The following is an 18,340-nucleotide window of genomic DNA, read 5'->3' as shown; positions in this document are numbered from 1 at the left end:
GTAGACTGGCATAGGAAGAAAAGGGAAAAAAGCTTTCAACAAAAAGGCTTGAGGGTATAAAAACACAACACAGCACACTTGTATGTAACAGAAATTTACCAGCACAAGTCTCAATGCAAGACTACACATTCTCTCCTAATCAGGTGATTCAAGATTTCATCTGTCAACAACTGCTGAAATGACAAGATATAAAAAAGACAAAGCAAAATAACTGCATGAATGTTACAGAGAAGCTCAAAGTAGCAGAAAACTGTCAAATTTTATTGCTCTTCAGGAGAGAACATCTGAAGCCTGTGGAGTTCAATCTCTTGAGCTAGTTCTGGTTTCATGTAAATTCCATTAAATTTTCAAAATTACATGTTTTATCAGTGCTTATCAGAGCAGAGTTTTGAAAATATTTCTACACACAAAACAGCTTTTTTTACATCAGCAAGCTTAAACTGTCTAAACATACATTGGAAATTTAGAAACTCCTTTCTCATACTTTCGTCAAAGGCTAAAAAAAGTGTTTGATAAAATGAGAATAAAAAGAAAGCTGAGGCTCTCAGGATAGGCAAAAGAATTGTGCAGGGTCTTCCTTATGAACCTAAACTTTAAAACAGTGCTTGACAAAGCTTCCCATCACATTTCACTGTCACTTTATCCTTTGTTAATAACCATGATTAATCTATCTGTGTTGCGCCTTTTCTACTGAACTTGTCATTTCATCATCGTCATCAGCTACACCAGCCACAATTGATCCTTCTATGTTTCCCCTTCTTTACCGAACTCGTCATTTCGTCATCATCATCAGCTACGCCAGCATCAACTCCAGCAGCTTCAATTAGACTGTTAGCCATCATCTCTGGTATCCTGGCAAAATCAGCTGGTAATCAAATAACACTATCAGTCTTTGATATTTACTTTCATTCTTCCAATTGAAAGTGTAGTTGAACTATATATTGCAATATGGGAATGTTACGGTTTGTGCTCTGTAGAGCTACAGTAGCAGCAGCAGCAGTGACAGTAGTTCTGTAGTAGTGTAGTAACAGCAGTAAATGTAGTAGCACTGGCAGGGATTGCATTAATGGTGTTCTCCCCTAATTGCATGACAGGTAGGCTGAATTTTCAAACCAGTAGTGCAATATTTTTTTTCTCTTGAAATTCCAAGAATTCCAAGCAATTTAAGCTGGTAATAAGAGGTAATACAAGCAGTAAATTTGACCAGTTACAACATGAAAAGGAGAACACTACATCAATTATGGTAAAACTTATTGAAGTAACACTTATTCTGGCCTTCACATACTAATTACTGAAAATGTGTCAGTATTATAGGAAAAATAACTAATAACAAATCAGATCTTGAGAGAAAACAGATTACACTTTCTTACCTGCTACTGTTGTCGCATAAATACTCCTGGTGAAGCGCTTGCCAAACTTGCCTTGTGCAGCTAAGCTATTAAACAAAAGAAAAAGAAACTTACTTAGACAGTTGTGAATACTTGTTTTCCGTCGCAGAACACCAGTGTCATTTATGGTAAGAGCAGGAAAAACTAGGAGGAGTTAGGTAAGATTTCCACACAGCCCTATACTTTGTATAGGTAATAACATGGTTTGGATTTGATTTAGATTCTCCAAACTATTTCATGAGGAAAAGTATGGCTTCTGGAAGGGAGGATTACAATACTGATCAGATCACAGGAGTTGGTGGGTCAATTTGCTGCAGTTTAAGTAGAATTACATGTGCAGAGTGAAGGAATTTGCATGTTTTTTGTAGAGAACTGGGAATGTTTTCAATTGGTGGTTCCTCAACCGAAACAAATCACCCCTGAAAATGAATGAAGTGATCAAGTTTCTAAAGACACTGTGGTGCTGCGTTGGTGGGCGAGTAAAACAAGATAATTAGATTTCATCAAATGAGTTGATAAAGTAAATTAGCCACTATCAATAGTTTCTAACATGACACTCGAAACGTCAGTTTAGAACCCCTGAAAATGGTGTTGGTGACAACTAGCTGTAGTTATATTGTAGTTCCAGTCCCTCAAAGGCAACCTTCATAGACATAAAAAAATCAAAATTTTTACTTACCACTGACCACCCGTGGACGATCTACCTAATAATCCAATCTGTACATTAATCCCTGTAAAGATGGGCAAATCAAAGATCATCGTAAATTTTAGACCGGAGTAAAGATTCCAAACTTTCACACTATATGTATACACGTGCGGTAAGGCTTATGTAATGTTTTACCTTCTTTACAGCTTCCTTGCTGAAGTCTTGAGGCATGGCGCTGCAGGAAGAAGGCCTAAATTAATGAGAGCTGATATATAAACTCACTGATATAAAGTTTGCTCTTACCACTAGGCGCGCTGAGGAAGAGAGCTTGGAAATCGAGCGAATGCACCGGCTCGTCAACATGGCGGTATTGATTTTTGCGCGTGCGCGAGTGTCTCAAAGCTCCCAATGGTACAAGGGATTGTTCTCTTTCGCGGCAGTCATCATGGCGGCTCAAGTCAGCAAGAAAAAGAAGGTCTGAAAACCCACAAGATCTTTGTTGTAACGATTTGAATTATAATTTTCACATCACTGTAGTGAAATATAATTGTTTGGATCGCTATTCGACACCTTAGTTCGATATGATGTTCGAATTACGGCCAAGATTGAAGTGGATTTATTTTTGTCGTAGTATCTTAATCTCAAATGACTGAGTACTGATAGCTAGCAATTTTCTGAAATCCAGGGAAATAGTGCTGTTCTGAACCTAAATTTTGCCCACTCGAGTGAAGCAATCAGTGTTATACCAGATTGTAAATCTAGGATTTCGAAGAAATCATTGATTGAGGAAAGTTTTGGAAAGGAATGAAGCTAAGTTATTTATATATTTTCCCTGAGATCCTTTACTGAAAGTTTGGCTTTTTCCCTTACTTATGAAACGGAACAGTGGGTATATAAATTTTGTCAATATGTGCTTAAGTTGTTTTTCTAACTTTTTGATTGATTTAGTTCGTTGCTGATGGCGTTTTCAAAGCCGAGTTAAACGAGTTTTTAACTCGTGAATTAGCAGAAGATGGGTACAGTGGTGTAGAAGTGCGTGTTACTCCGATCCGAACTGAGATCATTATTTTGGCCACCAGGACTCAGAATGTCCTGGGAGAGAAGGGACGACGAATCCGTGAACTTACCTCTGTGGTACAGAAGAGATTTGGATTCCCTGAGGGAACTGTAGAGGTACTTGTAGAAATCTTGTAATCAAATTCTTAGGTCAAACAGTGTCATAAAGGAAGGCCTGGAGGAATCATGTACTTTGATTTTGCATTTTATAAGTACATTTAAACTAATATTCATTTTATTAGTATGTAATATAACAGTGGATAGCATTGGAGGCACACTCTGATTGGATTCACCTCCAAGCAACTTGTGTGGGACTTCCACCTGACAAAATTGTTATCATTGCAGAAATAAATGAGCTAAAATCCTCATTTTGTGCCATATTATCTCACTGTTTTAGTATTTACTAAAACAAATATTCACTTTAAATATTCACTTTAAAGATGACTCTAACTTTGATAAGAAGGATACTTTGGTTCATGCAGTCATGGTGATGATTTGCAAACAAATGGCCTAATCAAGATATAGTAAATCATTCCAGTTAAGGTCATCTTGTTAGGTCTAAGGACATGACATAGCCCTTGGGGTTCTAAAAACAATTTTTTTTCATAGTCAAATATTTAGTCTACTTGTTCCATTTTAGGGGAATTTTTGTTGTCTGGTTTGCAAAAGAACTGGCATAATTTTTGTAGAACGTCAAGATTGTTAACAGAAAATGTACTGATAATTAATTCTTCCCTCCAGTTGTATGCAGAAAAGGTGGCCACAAGAGGTTTGTGTGCTATTGCCCAATGTGAGTCCCTTAGGTATAAACTGATTGGTGGACTGGCGGTGCGCAGGTAAGAATTCACGACATTTAATACTATATAAAAGGACACATGGGGACTATTGTAAATATCTTCATATTTGATGGAATGAACTAGTTACAAACTTGATTACATGTACATAAAAGGGATTTTAGTCTATTGCCAACATTTTTTTTGAAGTGTCATTTTGAAAATGACTGTAGAAGAGTTTCTTTCTGGCTCTAAAAGTGTTATCTTGACTTTGTTTCATGAAGGGATAATGTGGCTATTGAAGCTGGATAAGGGAATTTAAATTTTGTATTTGAATTGATCTCTGCATGGGAACATCTGATTCATCAAACTTGCTTTTTTAATTCAATAGCAGGGTTGTAGCTGAGATATTAAGCTGCTAACTGAAATTTCAAGCAAGGCAGCTCAAAGATGTTTGATATTGAACAATTTCAGTGATAGAATTTGGCTGGCTGCCTGCCTGCAATTAGTGACAACCCTGTTATCATTCAAATAAAGTCTCTTATGTCATTGTGAACAGGGCTTGTTATGGTGTGCTTCGATTCATCATGGAGAGTGGAGCCAAAGGCTGTGAAGTTGTGGTGTCTGGGAAGCTCCGTGGTCAGCGTGCCAAGTCCATGAAATTTGTTGATGGTTTGATGATTCACAGTGGAGACCCAACCAATCACTATGTTGATATGGCTATTAGACATGTCTACCTCAGGCAGGGTATGTTTGTCTTGCTAGTTCACTTTCCACTTGTGTAGGCTTGCCAAACAAATACTTAACTGATGCTCAGTCCACAAGAATACAGTAAGAGAGGCAAATTTTTTTTTTGGAGATTGAGAACAACTAGGTAACTAAGTAACTGTTCTCTTTAAGATAGGTTATCTAGAAACACTTGTAACACTTAAGTTGAAACACTAAACACATGCATCTTGAGTTGGCAGTATATTGAAATGGTACTCTCCGCAAGAATCTAGAGTTGCTGCCTTGACACCCAAGAAAGTTAGCTGTAACCATCTGATAACAAGTTTCGAAATGAATTCATTTTGTCAGAGCCTCTTGTAAGATGATTCATAAGAAATTTTTATTTTAGAACATGATATAACTCTTAATGTTGTTAACAAAGACATTTTTGCCATTAGGTGTGCTTGGAATTAAAGTTAAGATAATGTTACCATGGGACCCCACTGGCAAAACTGGACCCAAAAAACCACTCCCAGATCATGTCAGCATTGTGGAGCCCAAAGAGGAGGTTGTTCCAGCCACACCTATCTCTGAACACAAAGGAGGCAAACCTGAACAGCCAGCACCAACTCCTGGATTGTAGAGTTACCAGGTATTTGTATAATGTTTACTGTGATTTAGTCAAATAATTAAGGATGCTTTGTGGTGGATGGGACCTAAGCTATATCAGTTTTCAGAATTTTGACATTTGGCAAGAAAGTTTGTTTTTTTTTTCCCCTTTCATTGAAGAGTTGATTATGGCAGTTCTCAGAGAAATGTACAAATGACATGGCCATTATCGTCCAAGAACATGATTTTCCAGGAATAGAACCTTATATCACTCTTTTATAAGAAGGGGCATTTTAAAATGTCTTTAGTGAGACTATCCAGAAATTAATATTTACCTTCATACTTGGATCCTGAATTCTTTTGTTTTTTGTTTTTTATTTTTTATTTCTTTTTAATTTTAGGTCATCTACCAGTAAGGTTTTAGACCTGGAACCAAACATCCACTTTTTTGTTTTATTTTTCAGTTCTGAAAGCTTCAACCAGCTGTTTGCCATCTTGCTGTGTAAAAAATAATTCCAAGTATTGAAAATAAACAACTAGTAAACAAAGCAAAAACAGTTTGGTTTATTCTGTCACAGAGCTTAAGAGTAAGAATTCCAGTTTTTGTGTAATTAATCTCCCATTTCATTATTAGGTGCAAACAAGCAGGGTGTCTATAACAGGCCTTATTCACATCACATTTACCGTCAACATTACATTTCCAAACCAGTGAGTCCATTTCCTATAGTCTAAGAGAGCAAATGAAAATGGAAGTCCTATGTAAAAACAATCCATTACAACTTAATTGAAATAAATTTTAAATTCTGTATTCCCCAGCTTCATCAAACATCTCTGAAGCTTTATTAAGCTTTTCCAGAGATGTTGTCATATGCTGTGGTCAGCAGTAGCAGCCTTAAATAGTTATTTGAATTCCTGGAACTTGGATCAAGAGAAAACTTATCCTCATCCTCCACCCTGAAAATACAAGAGACATCTGAATATTACAATTATTTTTCATGACCTTCTCTGTAGTTGAACTACCTGATGGTGTCAAGCAGTTTTGCAAACTGACAAATTGACAATGGTTTGATATGGTCTGTACTCTAAACGACAACAATATTTGTAATCACAGTGGTCAAAATGATGTGGTCTCTTGAAGTGCAGCTGAGTAAGTCTGTACAAAATTTTGACCCCTGTGTAAGGGTAGAGACCATGCTAAAACACTTTCACTTTGTTTTTTACCATAATATCAAATAAAACCATTCTTTCAGCATGCTACAATTCCGTGACATGTTGACCATGCAGTGTTATCTATACTCTTATCTACAACTGCAAATTGGCCAATCAGATTGAGACACCTACCAATTGAAGTAAATAATGATTTACTACATCCAACTACTTAAGAATTATAATCTTATGTTAACTAACTCCATCTTGTTACTCGAAAGACCATACACATTTCATTTTGTGTGTACCCAGCTTGGCTTTTGCAGCTCCACTCAGACTAAGTATAGTCCACGTGCAGTGTAATAATTGATAACATGAAAATGATACTTATAGAGTAAATCATTTACTTTTTTACTGTAATTCTAGAAGACATGGAAGCTTGTCTAATGAATATCACATACCTTGTTTAGATCCACACCAATGTCCCCAAATTTGGTTATTTTTCCACCAAATTTTTCCGGTTTTCTTGCTCTCTGTGAGAGGATACAATCAATAGAGATCTATAAGGTTTATTCAAAGCAGAAGTTGAAGACACTCTAACCACTTTGGTACTTACTGACTCTCTCATTTCCCTGTCTTTTATGTTCTTTCTGTCAGCCTGGATCTGTGTGCAAGTTAGACATCAACAGAGCAAAGTTATATACCCAGTGATGGACCCAGTTCTATCTCCAACAATTAGAGAACTTCCTCCTTGATATAAATGAGAATTTTTTTTTCTACCTGTGCTTTGATTCTTGCTTTTTCCTGATCCTCAAACTTTTTCTTTTCCAAAACTTTCCTTCTTTCCTCTTGTAATTGTCTTTCTCTCTCTGTAAGCTGTTTTTGTTAAATGAAAATCAACCTCGCAAGCTTCAAGGGTTGGTATTACACATTTGTGACTATGAACAAAACAATATTACTGCATTTTCTTGATGGCACTAAAACCATAAGGTTTCTACGAATACTTGCCATGAGAGCCATGCCATTTAGAATGAAGTCAGCCCTTTGTCGGAGTGATTGACAAAGGGCTAAAGCTTGAAATGTCAGCTTTGAAACTCTTTATGGTGGCCAATTTATGATATCAACTAAGTTGATAAACCTAAATTACCCTATTATCCTCTCCCACCAATGCAACACCATAGTTTCTTTCGAAACTTACCTCCTTGATAGCTGAAAAATAACTTGGGCCATTGAAACTTAGCTACAGAATTCTGCTTAGTGAGCAGAGAATTCTCCAAAACTCTGGTCTCTCAGCATTAATATCAGAAAATTTAATACACTTGAGCATTGCTCTAAAAGAAGATCAATTTGAAACAATCTGGCAAAATTAAAAAAAGGTTGATGACTTACAGGTTCAGAATTAGAGGCTACTCCTGAACTCGATCTTGAAGGAATGTTGCTGAAAAAGGGAAATAAAGTTTCCGTGGATAAAGGTGCAAATCTCACAGGAGAAAAATCAAAGTCTTTACATTTGCACAGGTCATGAAAAAACAAACCAACACACAAAGAAGCTTACTTCAATTTCTTCATTAATATTTGTTTAACAAGTTGAACATCCTCATCTGATGGAAGAACAACATGGTCATCATCCTAAAGACAAATTCAGACAATTTTGCTTTCAACAAAAATTCAAATCAGCCTTATTATAGTTTCCTGAAATTTAACTTTGTGGTATTGATTTAATTCTCACATAAACTACACAGTACCTCCTGCCATCCCCAACTGAAAAGAAACTCCTGAGCTTCTGCTAGCTGCCACACTCTTACAGAAAATGACTTGTTTTGTTTTTTAACCTTTCGATATTTTTCATCTGTTGGAGATTTAACTATGTTACTGTGGAAAAAAAGACGCAATCATGAGATATCATGTTTGAAGATAGGTAAAAACTAAATAAATCAATTAACAAATGAAATAACACTCAAATCTTTGACAGAGGAAGTCGCTGTTGGCATCTAAGTTACAACCTCCCATTATGATCCAGAAAATCTCCCTTCAAAACAGTCCTCCTTATTTTTACTTTCCTAAAATTTTAAAGCTCGTACTCATTCTCAGCATAGCCTTAACTACAAGCTATTAAACAAAGTAGTGGAAGACGAGTTTAACATGGGTCGTTACAAAGTGCGAGGCAGCGAGGCGTGCGAGGCACCGTGCGAGGCGTGCGAGGCATGCGAGGCACACAAAAAATAAAAAAGAATTTAAAAAATACATTTAAAAGTATGAAAAAAATTTAAAATATCAAAAAATGCCGAAATAGTTTGGTTGGTTGGTTTTTTTTAACACGAAAAAAAAATTAGTCTCGACGGGGTTCGAACTGACGACCTCCTCATCCTCAGACACCTTATCCACTTGAGCTACGAAAACATTTAAGAAAAGAAATAATAAACTTGTTATTTATTTGTGCAATAACACGTGCCTTCCCGTCGGAGCCCCCAAATGTGAATCCCGACTCTGGTACCCCTCCTAGGGTTTTTTATAGACCGGTGCTTCTCCTTGTGTCTTTCTGAGATCTTCGGACATGGTGGTTGAATCTCTTTTCGAATCTTCTTCAATCATCAAGCATCAAGCATCAGCATCAAGCATCTGCCATCATATTAATTCAACAGTAAGTAATTTTCTGCTTTTATACTATTGTACTTGTTATTGTAATGAATTATTCATAATTTTCTCGAATGTTTTATGCCTTGTGTCGCCTGTACGGCTCATGAGTACAAAGAAAGGGAATATTGATTATTGTGCCAAGCCTGAAAGCGGAGCTCCGAATTTTTAGCTTTGTTCTAATAATTTGGGAAATACTTGAGCCCGCGATCCAATATTTTATTTCATAACCTGGTCAGCGGTGAACTTTAAAAAACATGACCTCGATGAGTTCTACACTTGAGCCCACGATATGGTCATGTGTAAAAATTAAGGAAATTGCGATGCCTCGCACGCCTCGCATGCCTCGCATGCCTCGCACGCCTCGCATGGTGCCTCGCACGCCTCGCTGCCTCGCATGTTGGTAAAACTCGTTTAACATCAAGCTTGTGAGAGTATGAACCGTATAAATCCTCGAAATATTAAATAGTTGTAGCTTTACTTTGCTAGTGTTAGTAGTGTTTCTATCGCTTTTCGTGCAGTTTCGCGATCATGTTCTTTACAAAGCCATTCCAGTGATGAAATCAAGGATTGTTCTCTTTCTCCTTCTCCAAGCTTACTTCCGCCCTGTAAAATAAAATGAAAACAGCATTCGTCTAGGTTGATATCAAAGGCAAAAAATTACAGAACACGAGTTTACGAGTATAAAATTAACGTAACAAAATCAAAATCGAAACCAAGACGTACAGAGTTGGAAGCCATGTTACTTTGTGGTGAATCAGCGTTTGTCAAAAAGTTCACTTATCATTACATGACATATATATTTGTTGCAGTACAAGCCGCTGCTTACATCAGGCTCAGATTTAAGAAATTTTCTCTTGTGCGCTCTCGTGAGCGTCGAATATTGTCGTTGATAAAGAAATAACTTCTCGGTCTTTGTTATTGATTTGAGGAAAATGCGGCGTTGAAAGTTCTATATAGAAACATAAATGAATAAAAGGCCACTATTTCTGGGGAGAGGCCGGGGACGTGGCCGCGGAAACGAGCAAAACAGTACAAAGCCGACTGGACGAAATGTAGATACACTTCCTTCCTCTTCAAAATGGGGAAGTTCAAGTAGCGCTGTGGCCAATAATGGAGAGTCTCCCCAAAGAACTGAAGTGTCCAGAGAAAGACAGGAAAAGGCGAATAAAATAAAGGAATCTGCGAAAAAGTATTTGGAGAAATTGGACGACGAGTTTGAAGAGTCCTCGGAGGATGATGAAATCAACGACAGTGAAATATTGAACAAAACACTCCAGGACTACAGGAACACCTCACAAGGTATGAAGTTTAATGATATAGATATTTTTAAATTGAACTGTTGTGTTCGTAAATGTTAGAAGTTTCTGAGAAGGAAAAAGTTTTAAAGCACTGAAAAATGCACATATTTAATTTAGCACTTCCCCCTCCATTCCCTACCCCTCCCCCCTCCTTTCTCCTTTTCATTCCTTGAAACATAACTGGGTGGCTGATTGAATTAGTTAGGCTAGCTTGTAATCTGGCAGCATTTGTATTCTCGTTGGAATTTCTTGCTGAAAGCATGCGCAAGGACAGGCACCTGTGTGCGAGAATGATAATCATATGCAAGAGTTGGCCAGACATTGAAATCCAAGAAGCTGTTGGTACTTATGAGTTTTCCATGTTGCCATGATCAAGGTTTGCAGATGATGGAACATTACTTCACTGCTCATGTAAGAGTACCCTATTTGGTATTTTAGAGAAACTACCTGTGAATCTAAATGGAGACAACAACAGTGCTGTCAACCAGAGTACAGAAGTACCAATGAGAGTTGCCGTGGTAGATACAATATCTGAGGTTCAATGCCTGGACAAACCTGAATGGATCAAAAACTGTTCACATGCAGCCGCTTCATTAGCCACATTGGTTGCATTTTCAAGACGTTCAGCAAAAATAAAGAAATCTGATTGATTTTTGACAAATACAATGCGCCATCTTCTCTTAAAGAAGATATGCCAAAAAAGAGGTAAATAGGCAAGAATCTGGGGTATAATCAGATCACTACTTTAACACATATTGCCAAGGCTCTGATCAATGAAGAGACCCCTTTCACACACTAAGACCAAGATAGTACTGGTAGACTATCTAGCACAGAAGACCATCAAGTTTGCCCAGCCAAATGGAGGACAGGTAGTTGCAGTTACTGTAGGAGGTCAGAATACATGGGAACAAGGGAAGATTTTTTATCTCCAGAGCAACTAAGAGTGGACAGATTCGGAGATTATTTTACATACCTTACATACTACAGCCAGAGTTACAACATTCTCTTGACACACAAATTTTCATCTTGGCTCTCAGACATTATTCAAGTCTTATCACCAGTACAGGCAGGAACCTTCAAGAAATTATTCTTCAGCCAATTTTTTGTGCAATAGGCCCTGAAATGGCAGCCACCCCCCCCCCCCTCCCAGCTTAAAGTGGAGCAGACAAGACTGGAAAGCTTTCATGAAAACTGAAATCATTATTGGTCTTCCTGAGCTTGGAGGTGCAGGTGTGATTCCCAGAGTTGAGATGATGGCTTCAATCAAGAAATTTGTGTGTCAACTTTATCTCCCCAAAACAGAAATGTGAAAAGGTGCGTTATGATGAAGACGACAGTGTTAGTGATGATAATGAGAGTGATGAGGAAGAAGATGGTGATGAGCATGATTCTGATGTTTTGAATGGTTAGGTTTTGCAAAAGGACACTGCAAGTCCCAAGTCACTAAAAAATTTACTTAAGATTAAATCTTGAATGCCTGTGGCTCTCTGGAGTGCAACAACTAGTTTTCTTCTCAGAAATATTATCCTTAATAATTATTTCCACTTACAGTTACTAAATGTGTATTTAAGACATCAACAAGAACATAGATTTATATCTTTGGTTCTATTTTGCCTAAAATGAACAAAAATATGAGATGTTTTATGTAGTAGCCTCATTTTCATGCAGAGTCTACAGGGGCATTTCTAAAACATCCTCTAAAAAGTGTTGTGAATAGGTTGCAAGAGTGGAAACATGACTTTTTTGTGGCATGCTTTCAGCAAGAAATTCCCACAGGAGTACAAACACTACCAGACTACAAGATAACCTTACTTATTCAATCAGCCACTTTGTTATGTTTCAAGGAATGAAAAGAGAATGTAGGGGGAAGGGGTAGAGAATGGAAGGGAAGTGCTAAATTAAATGTCTGTTTTTCTAGTGCAGTGGCTTGCTTTCAGCAAGAAATTCCCATGGGACTTGAATTATGTACATTTGCCCCTGGACTATTGATGAAGATGAGTAATGGTATTGCGTGGACAGGCTAAGTCACTCCTGAGCCAATTTTGCCAGCTCCATGAATGTTATCAAAAGGCTTTTCAACTGATTCTGCTGTTAAACTTGAGCGCAAATGTTTTTGTTTGGTAAACATGACAGTTAGGCTCCAAACTTTGGTTAGTTCTTATTTCCCAAGATCTTAGCAAACCAGTGATCCATGATAGAGTTTTTCTTGGTGAAACTAATTCAGCTAAGATAAGGGGATTATTTGTGTTCATTTACAGGGTTTTGTCCCTACTTATCAGGGAATATGCTGTATTTCTTCCTTGTAGATAATGAGGCAGACTTGGGCAAAACTGCCCAGTACTTGATTGATTCCTGCAAACCTGGCTCAACTGTGTGTTTAATATGCATTGCCTCCATCAAACATGTTGATGCTGTGAGTATAAGTTGAATATAATATATATCTTCTATCATGTATTCTTACTGAATTCTGCTATTTAACCCTTAAATTCCCAAGGTTCAATTTCATAATCCTTTCCCATCCAAATTAGACAAGATTATGCAGTGTTCTTTCAAGATAAAGCTGTTAGGGTTCTCAAAAGCCAGGGAGAAGGTGCCTCACTGCTTGAAGTAGATGGTTGACAATTCAACAATTCACATGTGCATTGGCAATGTGGTATCCCCTGGGATAAAAAAACCTTTTGGTTCTATGTCTAGCTTCAACGTGAACACAAATCCTAGGCTAGTGTTGTCAAATTCTGTCCCATTCACTCTTGAATTTCCTTGAATAACACACTTTCGTTAATGGTTAAATAGACTGCTACTGATGCTCTCACAAGAAAAGAAAAATAGAATTGGCCTTTGCAATTGGTTCTAGACAAGGCAAGAGGACTTATAGGAATTTTGAATCTTCCTAAAAAATTGTTTCATTTCTCTGAGCAATAAATTTTAAATATTCCAGCTTTGGATGGCTTGCTGAAATATCTTTTCTCCTTAGATAAAGCTGCCAAATTAATGTTTGTAGAGACTCCCTCCTAAATGAGCTGGGGTTGTTTCTCTAGCCTTGCCTTATGTTTACTATAATGTTTCCTACAAAATCAGCTGCAGTCGGTGCATTACGTGTTTTTTGGATGTAAACAGTCTCATTTAAATTATTGGAATCAGGCTGTCCTACTTGCGTCTAACCCGGCCTTTTATCTATAGCCGGTATAAGTTATACCTATAGTGCAAAGTATAAACCATAGTTGTACCTATAGTGTAAGAACAAATGGAATATTTTAAATGTAATATTTGAATGGTGAATCGTAGAATTTCTTCTCAGAAGAATTGACGCAATTGAAATTTTCACCCAGATCGAAGCAAAATTGAGAATTTTGTTGATTAAGAGATGTCTTCATCGTTTAGTAAAGCGTCCTTGGGAATCTCATTCTGCAAAAATTAACCTCGTTTTCTAATTACCCTAAAACATATGCTTTTTAGTCTTTAAGAAGTTATTAATGCATAGTTATTGAAAGAAAGCGACAACCATTCATAAATTTCTGCGAAATCCGAAGTTAGGGCCTGATTCCTCGGTTCGTGCTCCTTTCTTAAGGACAACACTTGTCAATAAGCTAAAATCTCGGCTACTTTTGATGCGGTACTTGAATGTACATATTTGTGCCCTGGAGAAGATCCTGCAAGGCTGTCTAAATATTCTTGAATCCGCGTGAGATACATAAAGGCTTAAAACTTATTTGTTTAAGGAAGTAAGATATATATTGAGAGCCAAAATGTTCCCTTCGGAGACCTCATTTAGTTTAAATGCTTTTTTGCATTTAAGACACTTTGCTTGTAGCAAGTTCCCAGTGAAATCCTTGACCGGTGAATCCACTTGGCATCTGGGACATTTCATGGTGTAATCATCTCGCTGAAGACTCGGCAAAGTTTCCATTAGCCATTTGGCACGCTTGGATCCAAGTTCCTTGAAAGAGGTCTTTTCTTCTTTGTTCAGATCTTCAATTTCCCAGTAAACATCATAAAACTTAAATCCAAGAACATCTGCGTTCTGCACTTTAATGAAGCCGTTGTCTGCCCAGTCGGGTCCCCCGGAATCCAACAGTCGCAAATATTTGCTGTTGAAACTGGTTAATACGACTGCGTGGCCAAACCTTTTGGGATTTGATGGACGGGCTGTTATATCGATCTCTTTCTTTGTCAAAATACCTTTGCCGTTAGTTATGAAGAACTCTTTAAACCTATCCCACTCTTTGCGGGTAAGCTTAAATGTTGCAATCACTGGTCGGCTTGAAGCGACTGCTTCCATGGCACCTTTGACGTCAACTCGCTTGTAACGCAAGTTGTAATTCTTGCACATTTCACCCAGTGCTTTTGTGATACTGTAGGCTTTTTCCCCAAATTTGCCGATCATTTCATCTTTTAATTCTTTGAAAGTTGGAATGGGCTGTTGTTGGTAGTGGCCACCATAAATTCGGTTCATAGTCAAATGAAGCACTGTAGCAGATGCATGTGCATAGCAGGTGTGTCCTTCTTGCTTTTCTTGTGCTTCATAATCTCTTACTGACTGGTTTATGTAGTCATCGAGGTCGACGTCTGCAAGCAAATCGGACAACACCTCTTGAGAACAGACGACATCTCGAGCCAGGTCGCAAGCGTCTCGCAGGTGGTCGGGATGATTGACCTGCAGGAACAAACGTGTTTCATTGTTTTTAACTTCAATGGACCAATCACGTTTAACAAACATGGTGCGTGGTATCGACTGCGTGGTTAATATTGAGCTCAGTGAGAACAGGAACTGTGCACCCTCATGCCAGTCAGGTTTCATCTCACTGTACAGTCGTCTGGGCTCAATCGTTGTGGAGTCAGTGACAAAGCAGCTCACTACGTTCACCTCGGCATCCTTAAATCCTGAGACGGCTTCTGATTTTCTCCAGTGATCATCAATAGCTCCGTCTCCAGGCATTCCGTCTGATAGGACAAATAGGACCTTTTCATGACTTGAAACCTTACTGGTTCTCATAAGGTTTGTGGCCCTTTCAATTGACTCATACAAAGGCGTTCCACCGTAGATGTAGGGCTCGATTCTTCGTAATAATTCTCGACTCCTTTCCTTTGAGAGTTCCTCTTCATCGAAACATCCATGTAAAATATCTGAGGCTTTGCGCACATTGAAAATGGAATCTTCTCCTACACTTCTCTTCATCAAATGTGGTGTAGCCTTGTCAATTACATCTTTGACGTCTTCTGTTGTAGCTCTTTTAAACGTCGTCACGACAGAGGTAGCTACTGTTTCTACGAGGCCTAGAAGTGGATTATCCTCTGTATGCCAATCACGGCAAGCTGGTGGTAGAAACTCCATGACGAATTTACGTGCAAATGACTGGTCAGACTGACATTTTCTTAGTAATAAATCAGCTGTGTAATCCGGTATTACGCTTCTGGCGACTTCCACGTCTAACCATTTGCGGATGTAACGGGCCCCGGCCTTCTCCAGTATTTTAAAAATTTCATTTAAGTGGCCGCGTGTGACGGGCTTGTCATTTCTATCGAAAGCTTGGTTATGAAGGTGAATACGTTCAAGGGTTCCCAGGATGTCGAATATTTGCTCACCTTCGTTAGCCCCGAAGCCAACAGCAAAAACGTTGTTGTCAGTGGAAACATCGTATTTGATAAGGTTGTCAATGACCTCAAAGATCGAACGAGCCCACGGTTCTCCGTCTTCATCAATACCACTTTCAATGTTACGCTCCATGGATCCGGAGACATCAAGTAGGATTCCAATTAATGCGGGCATGTTTCCTTTGTCTGCAATTATAATTATAAAAAACAGCTTGACATACTGGTTTACTAAAATACCAGTGAACTAAACTTTCGCATTGATTACACTATCACGCGATTATTGACCAACCTCGTGGAGATTTAGCATGAGATTGCTTAGAATCGAACTTAGAAATATTTTTTATCTTTAATTGTAACTATATAAGCGACTTCACGAATTCTGGCGCCCTGTCTTTTTCACAAACTGTTTATCAGGATTTGTGTCTGTTTAGTATTCTATTATAGGGGACGGTAGATCAATATTTTTCCTTTTTCCATGTTAGTAATAGTCATTGTACAAAACCACAGTTAACTGCGGAAAGATAAAATTCACACAAAGCATAAATCAAACTTCATGAAAAGGAAGCAATAGCAGTTCTTGTAAGACCGATAGCACCTCGAGGTTTTCTATACTAGCCTTTTGCTCGCTAAAAATCAATCCCCTGCGTTTCAAAGCGGATGGTTTTCTCAGCACTAGAGGTCGGGTTGCTGAGGAAATGTAATCATTTGACGAGTCACTAGCTATGTCTGCATGAATTTATGTTTAGCCTGTATTACTACTATCAGCTCCCTTCCAAAGACTTGGGAAGTGGATTGAATCCTTTTTTCATCGGGTCGTGTTAAAGATGTCGTGCCGACGATTCTCAAAGTACGCTATTGACATCATTTTAATGTATTCACACTCTATAATTTCCTTCTCTGATGCCTTTTGGCCTAGAAATCTGAGTTGTGCGGTTCAAGAACCGCTCGTCAGACAAGAGCACGTTAGGAGTTAGGATTCTTTCGCTTTTGAGGTCTACATTTGAATTTGACTTCTATCAATATAGAAGCGCACTAAAGCGTATTCGATTTCCCTTAATACTCCGTATCTCGACCAGAACGCGACATATAATGGACTTCGACCAGTTTCGCTGCTTTTCGGCCGAGTGATGTAGTCAAAGTGGTCACACTGTAATCTTGTCAATCTAACCGAAGAAAGCGGTCCGTATGGATTAACAGTGGTCGATGTGTTGTTTTGGAATATGTTTTATTCGTAGAAGGCACGAAAGGCGCGTATGTCCATTTCTAGGGAAATTATTGCAAATTTGGTGGATGCTTAGCAAGAGATTCATAATTTCTACTTTTGTTTGATTTCTCTGCTACTTATCGAAGATTTCGACTGGAAGAACTTGTTTTTATGATCCTTTTCGCTTTAGCAAGCTGCTTGATGTTTTTCTGATAACCTTTTGTCGGACTCTGGCATGTTTGAAGGTAAATATACTTCTGCTTTCGCTTTCAGGGTTGGGTTAACTTAGGCGGAAGTAGACCAAAGCGTGTTTGATTCCCTCAATTGTCGGCTGTAGTTTTCGCCAAGAACATAAATTTGGCTTTATGGAAGCAAGCGGTAGCAGTTCTTGTGAGACCGATAACACCTTGAGATTTTCGAGTTTTGTCGACGACTTCTAAAAAGCGAATGTTTCTTAGAGTAAATGGAACTATTCCATTACACGCCACATTTCACACAAAACAAACCAACTCAAATTCCGGTTTTATATGTTAAAACACGTAGCCAATAACCCCATATCCTTTCAGGGTAATTGTATTTGTTTGAAGGAAGAAATTAGTAGTCAGAGTAGTATAACAGTCAATAAAGGGGTAAGTTACTGAAGAAAGCTCTCCGTCTGAGCGAATAACAATTAATGGCTTACCTTAGAGTTTTGAAAGATTACAGAGAGGTAGACTGTATATGAAAACAAACAATGACAGCGTGGATTGGTCGTTGGAGGGCTACAGGAGACAGAAGAAGCACTCAAACACTTTCAATTTGAATACTCGTTCCAAGTTATCTAACGTTCTGTAAGTTCCTATGACTGATAAAGAAACTCAAGCCAACTGCTTGTAACATGACAACAATGGGCTTGTCAGATATACTTCATTCAACCGTATTGGAATACGCCCCCACAGTTCTCTTATTAGCATATTTTCCAGTCTTAAGAATGTTCGAGATGACTTTTCTGGTTTTAATACTGTTATTTTTTTCGCGCTGGTGAGGATCTGTAGGAATCGAAGTAAGACAAGAAATAAAAAAAAATTGTAAGGAACTCTTTACGGGAGTTAAATTCATACTTGTATGAAACTTGCCAAGAAAATAGCGTTCATATTCTTTTACATAACAACAAGAAAAACGGAACAGTTGGCGTCAGGGGGACGGACCTAAAGCTAATTATTTCTGATTTGTTAACTAAATTGAATTTATTTTCTAGGAATGACGCAGCCCTCAGGGCTTCAACGATGTGATTCGCGCCATAG

General features: G+C 38.1%; 5 protein-coding genes across 7 annotated transcripts in view; 2 read left to right on the top strand and 3 right to left on the bottom strand.

Annotated features, from left to right (window-relative positions):
• Positions 1 to 240: 240 nt before the first annotated feature.
• On the bottom strand, positions 241 to 2,426 carry LOC113681281 (uncharacterized). Its single transcript, XM_027198362.2, has 5 exons — positions 2,338 to 2,426; positions 2,230 to 2,269; positions 2,068 to 2,119; positions 1,371 to 1,435; positions 241 to 865 (listed from the first exon to the last, which is right to left on the bottom strand). The coding sequence occupies exons 1-5, from the start codon at positions 2,395 to 2,397 to the stop codon at positions 717 to 719; spliced, it is 366 nt and encodes a 121-aa protein (XP_027054163.2). The 5' UTR covers positions 2,398 to 2,426; the 3' UTR covers positions 241 to 716.
• Positions 2,349 to 5,735, top strand: LOC113681279 (small ribosomal subunit protein uS3). Of its 2 annotated transcripts, none has more exons than XM_027198360.2 (6): positions 2,349 to 2,509; positions 2,983 to 3,207; positions 3,832 to 3,926; positions 4,423 to 4,610; positions 5,030 to 5,223; positions 5,645 to 5,735. In XM_027198360.2, exons 1-5 carry the CDS (start codon positions 2,378 to 2,380, stop codon positions 5,212 to 5,214), a joined length of 825 nt encoding a protein of 274 aa, XP_027054161.2. In that variant the 5' UTR covers positions 2,349 to 2,377; the 3' UTR covers positions 5,215 to 5,223; positions 5,645 to 5,735. The 2 variants fall into 2 exon arrangements, with proteins under 2 accessions (XP_027054161.2, XP_089048982.1); XM_089192856.1 differs by having other exon boundaries at positions 5,582 to 5,735.
• On the bottom strand, positions 5,721 to 9,829 carry LOC113681280 (uncharacterized). Of its 2 annotated transcripts, none has more exons than XM_089192859.1 (9): positions 9,687 to 9,829; positions 9,442 to 9,566; positions 8,072 to 8,198; positions 7,882 to 7,955; positions 7,716 to 7,764; positions 7,107 to 7,202; positions 6,943 to 6,990; positions 6,788 to 6,886; positions 5,721 to 6,134 (listed from the first exon to the last, which is right to left on the bottom strand). In XM_089192859.1, the coding sequence occupies exons 1-9, from the start codon at positions 9,699 to 9,701 to the stop codon at positions 6,123 to 6,125; spliced, it is 645 nt and encodes a 214-aa protein (XP_089048985.1). In that variant the 5' UTR covers positions 9,702 to 9,829; the 3' UTR covers positions 5,721 to 6,122. The 2 variants fall into 2 exon arrangements, with proteins under 2 accessions (XP_089048985.1, XP_027054162.2); XM_027198361.2 differs by having other exon boundaries at positions 6,788 to 6,859.
• The window catches only part of LOC113681276 (NF-X1-type zinc finger protein NFXL1), a 33,203-nt gene continuing 24,650 nt past the window's right edge, over positions 9,788 to 18,340 (top strand). The window contains exons 1-2 of the mRNA XM_027198356.2: positions 9,788 to 10,262; positions 12,568 to 12,674. Coding sequence (XP_027054157.2) covers positions 9,929 to 10,262; positions 12,568 to 12,674 — 441 coding nt within the window. The 5' untranslated portion in view covers positions 9,788 to 9,928. The remainder of the gene's footprint in view (positions 10,263 to 12,567; positions 12,675 to 18,340) is intronic.
• LOC149034916 (uncharacterized) lies at positions 12,624 to 17,976 on the bottom strand. The gene is made up of 2 exons (XM_089192832.1): positions 17,740 to 17,976; positions 12,624 to 16,039 (listed from the first exon to the last, which is right to left on the bottom strand). Exon 2 carries the CDS (start codon positions 16,026 to 16,028, stop codon positions 13,968 to 13,970), a length of 2,061 nt encoding a protein of 686 aa, XP_089048958.1. The 5' UTR covers positions 16,029 to 16,039; positions 17,740 to 17,976; the 3' UTR covers positions 12,624 to 13,967.

This window comes from Pocillopora damicornis, chromosome 13, assembly GCF_964200805.1.
Source record: "Pocillopora damicornis chromosome 13, jaPocDami1.2, whole genome shotgun sequence".
Lineage (NCBI taxonomy): Eukaryota > Metazoa > Cnidaria > Anthozoa > Scleractinia > Pocilloporidae > Pocillopora > Pocillopora damicornis.
This window is presented reverse-complemented; position numbering and strand designations above follow the sequence as displayed.

Coding starts and splice junctions, on each gene's coding strand:
- LOC113681279 (XM_027198360.2), top strand. CDS start 2,378: ATGCACCGGCTCGTCAACATGGCGGTATTGATTTTTGCGCGTGCGCGA. Junction 3,208..3,831: donor TCCCTGAGGGAACTGTAGAG/GTACTTGTAGAA, acceptor TCTTCCCTCCAG/TTGTATGCAGAAAAGGTGGC. Junction 3,927..4,422: donor GGTGGACTGGCGGTGCGCAG/GTAAGAATTCAC, acceptor CATTGTGAACAG/GGCTTGTTATGGTGTGCTTC.
- LOC113681281 (XM_027198362.2), bottom strand. CDS start 2,397: ATGTTGACGAGCCGGTGCATTCGCTCGATTTCCAAGCTCTCTTCCTCA. Junction 1,436..2,067: donor TCGTCCACGGGTGGTCAGTG/GTAAGTAAAAAT, acceptor TTTGTTTAATAG/CTTAGCTGCACAAGGCAAGT. Junction 866..1,370: donor TTATGCGACAACAGTAGCAG/GTAAGAAAGTGT, acceptor TTTGATTACCAG/CTGATTTTGCCAGGATACCA.
- LOC113681280 (XM_089192859.1), bottom strand. Junction 7,765..7,881: donor ATATTAATGAAGAAATTGAA/GTAAGCTTCTTT, acceptor TCCCTTTTTCAG/CAACATTCCTTCAAGATCGA. Junction 6,991..7,106: donor AAGCAAGAATCAAAGCACAG/GTAGAAAAAAAA, acceptor ACTTGCACACAG/ATCCAGGCTGACAGAAAGAA.
- LOC149034916 (XM_089192832.1), bottom strand. CDS start 16,028: ATGCCCGCATTAATTGGAATCCTACTTGATGTCTCCGGATCCATGGAG.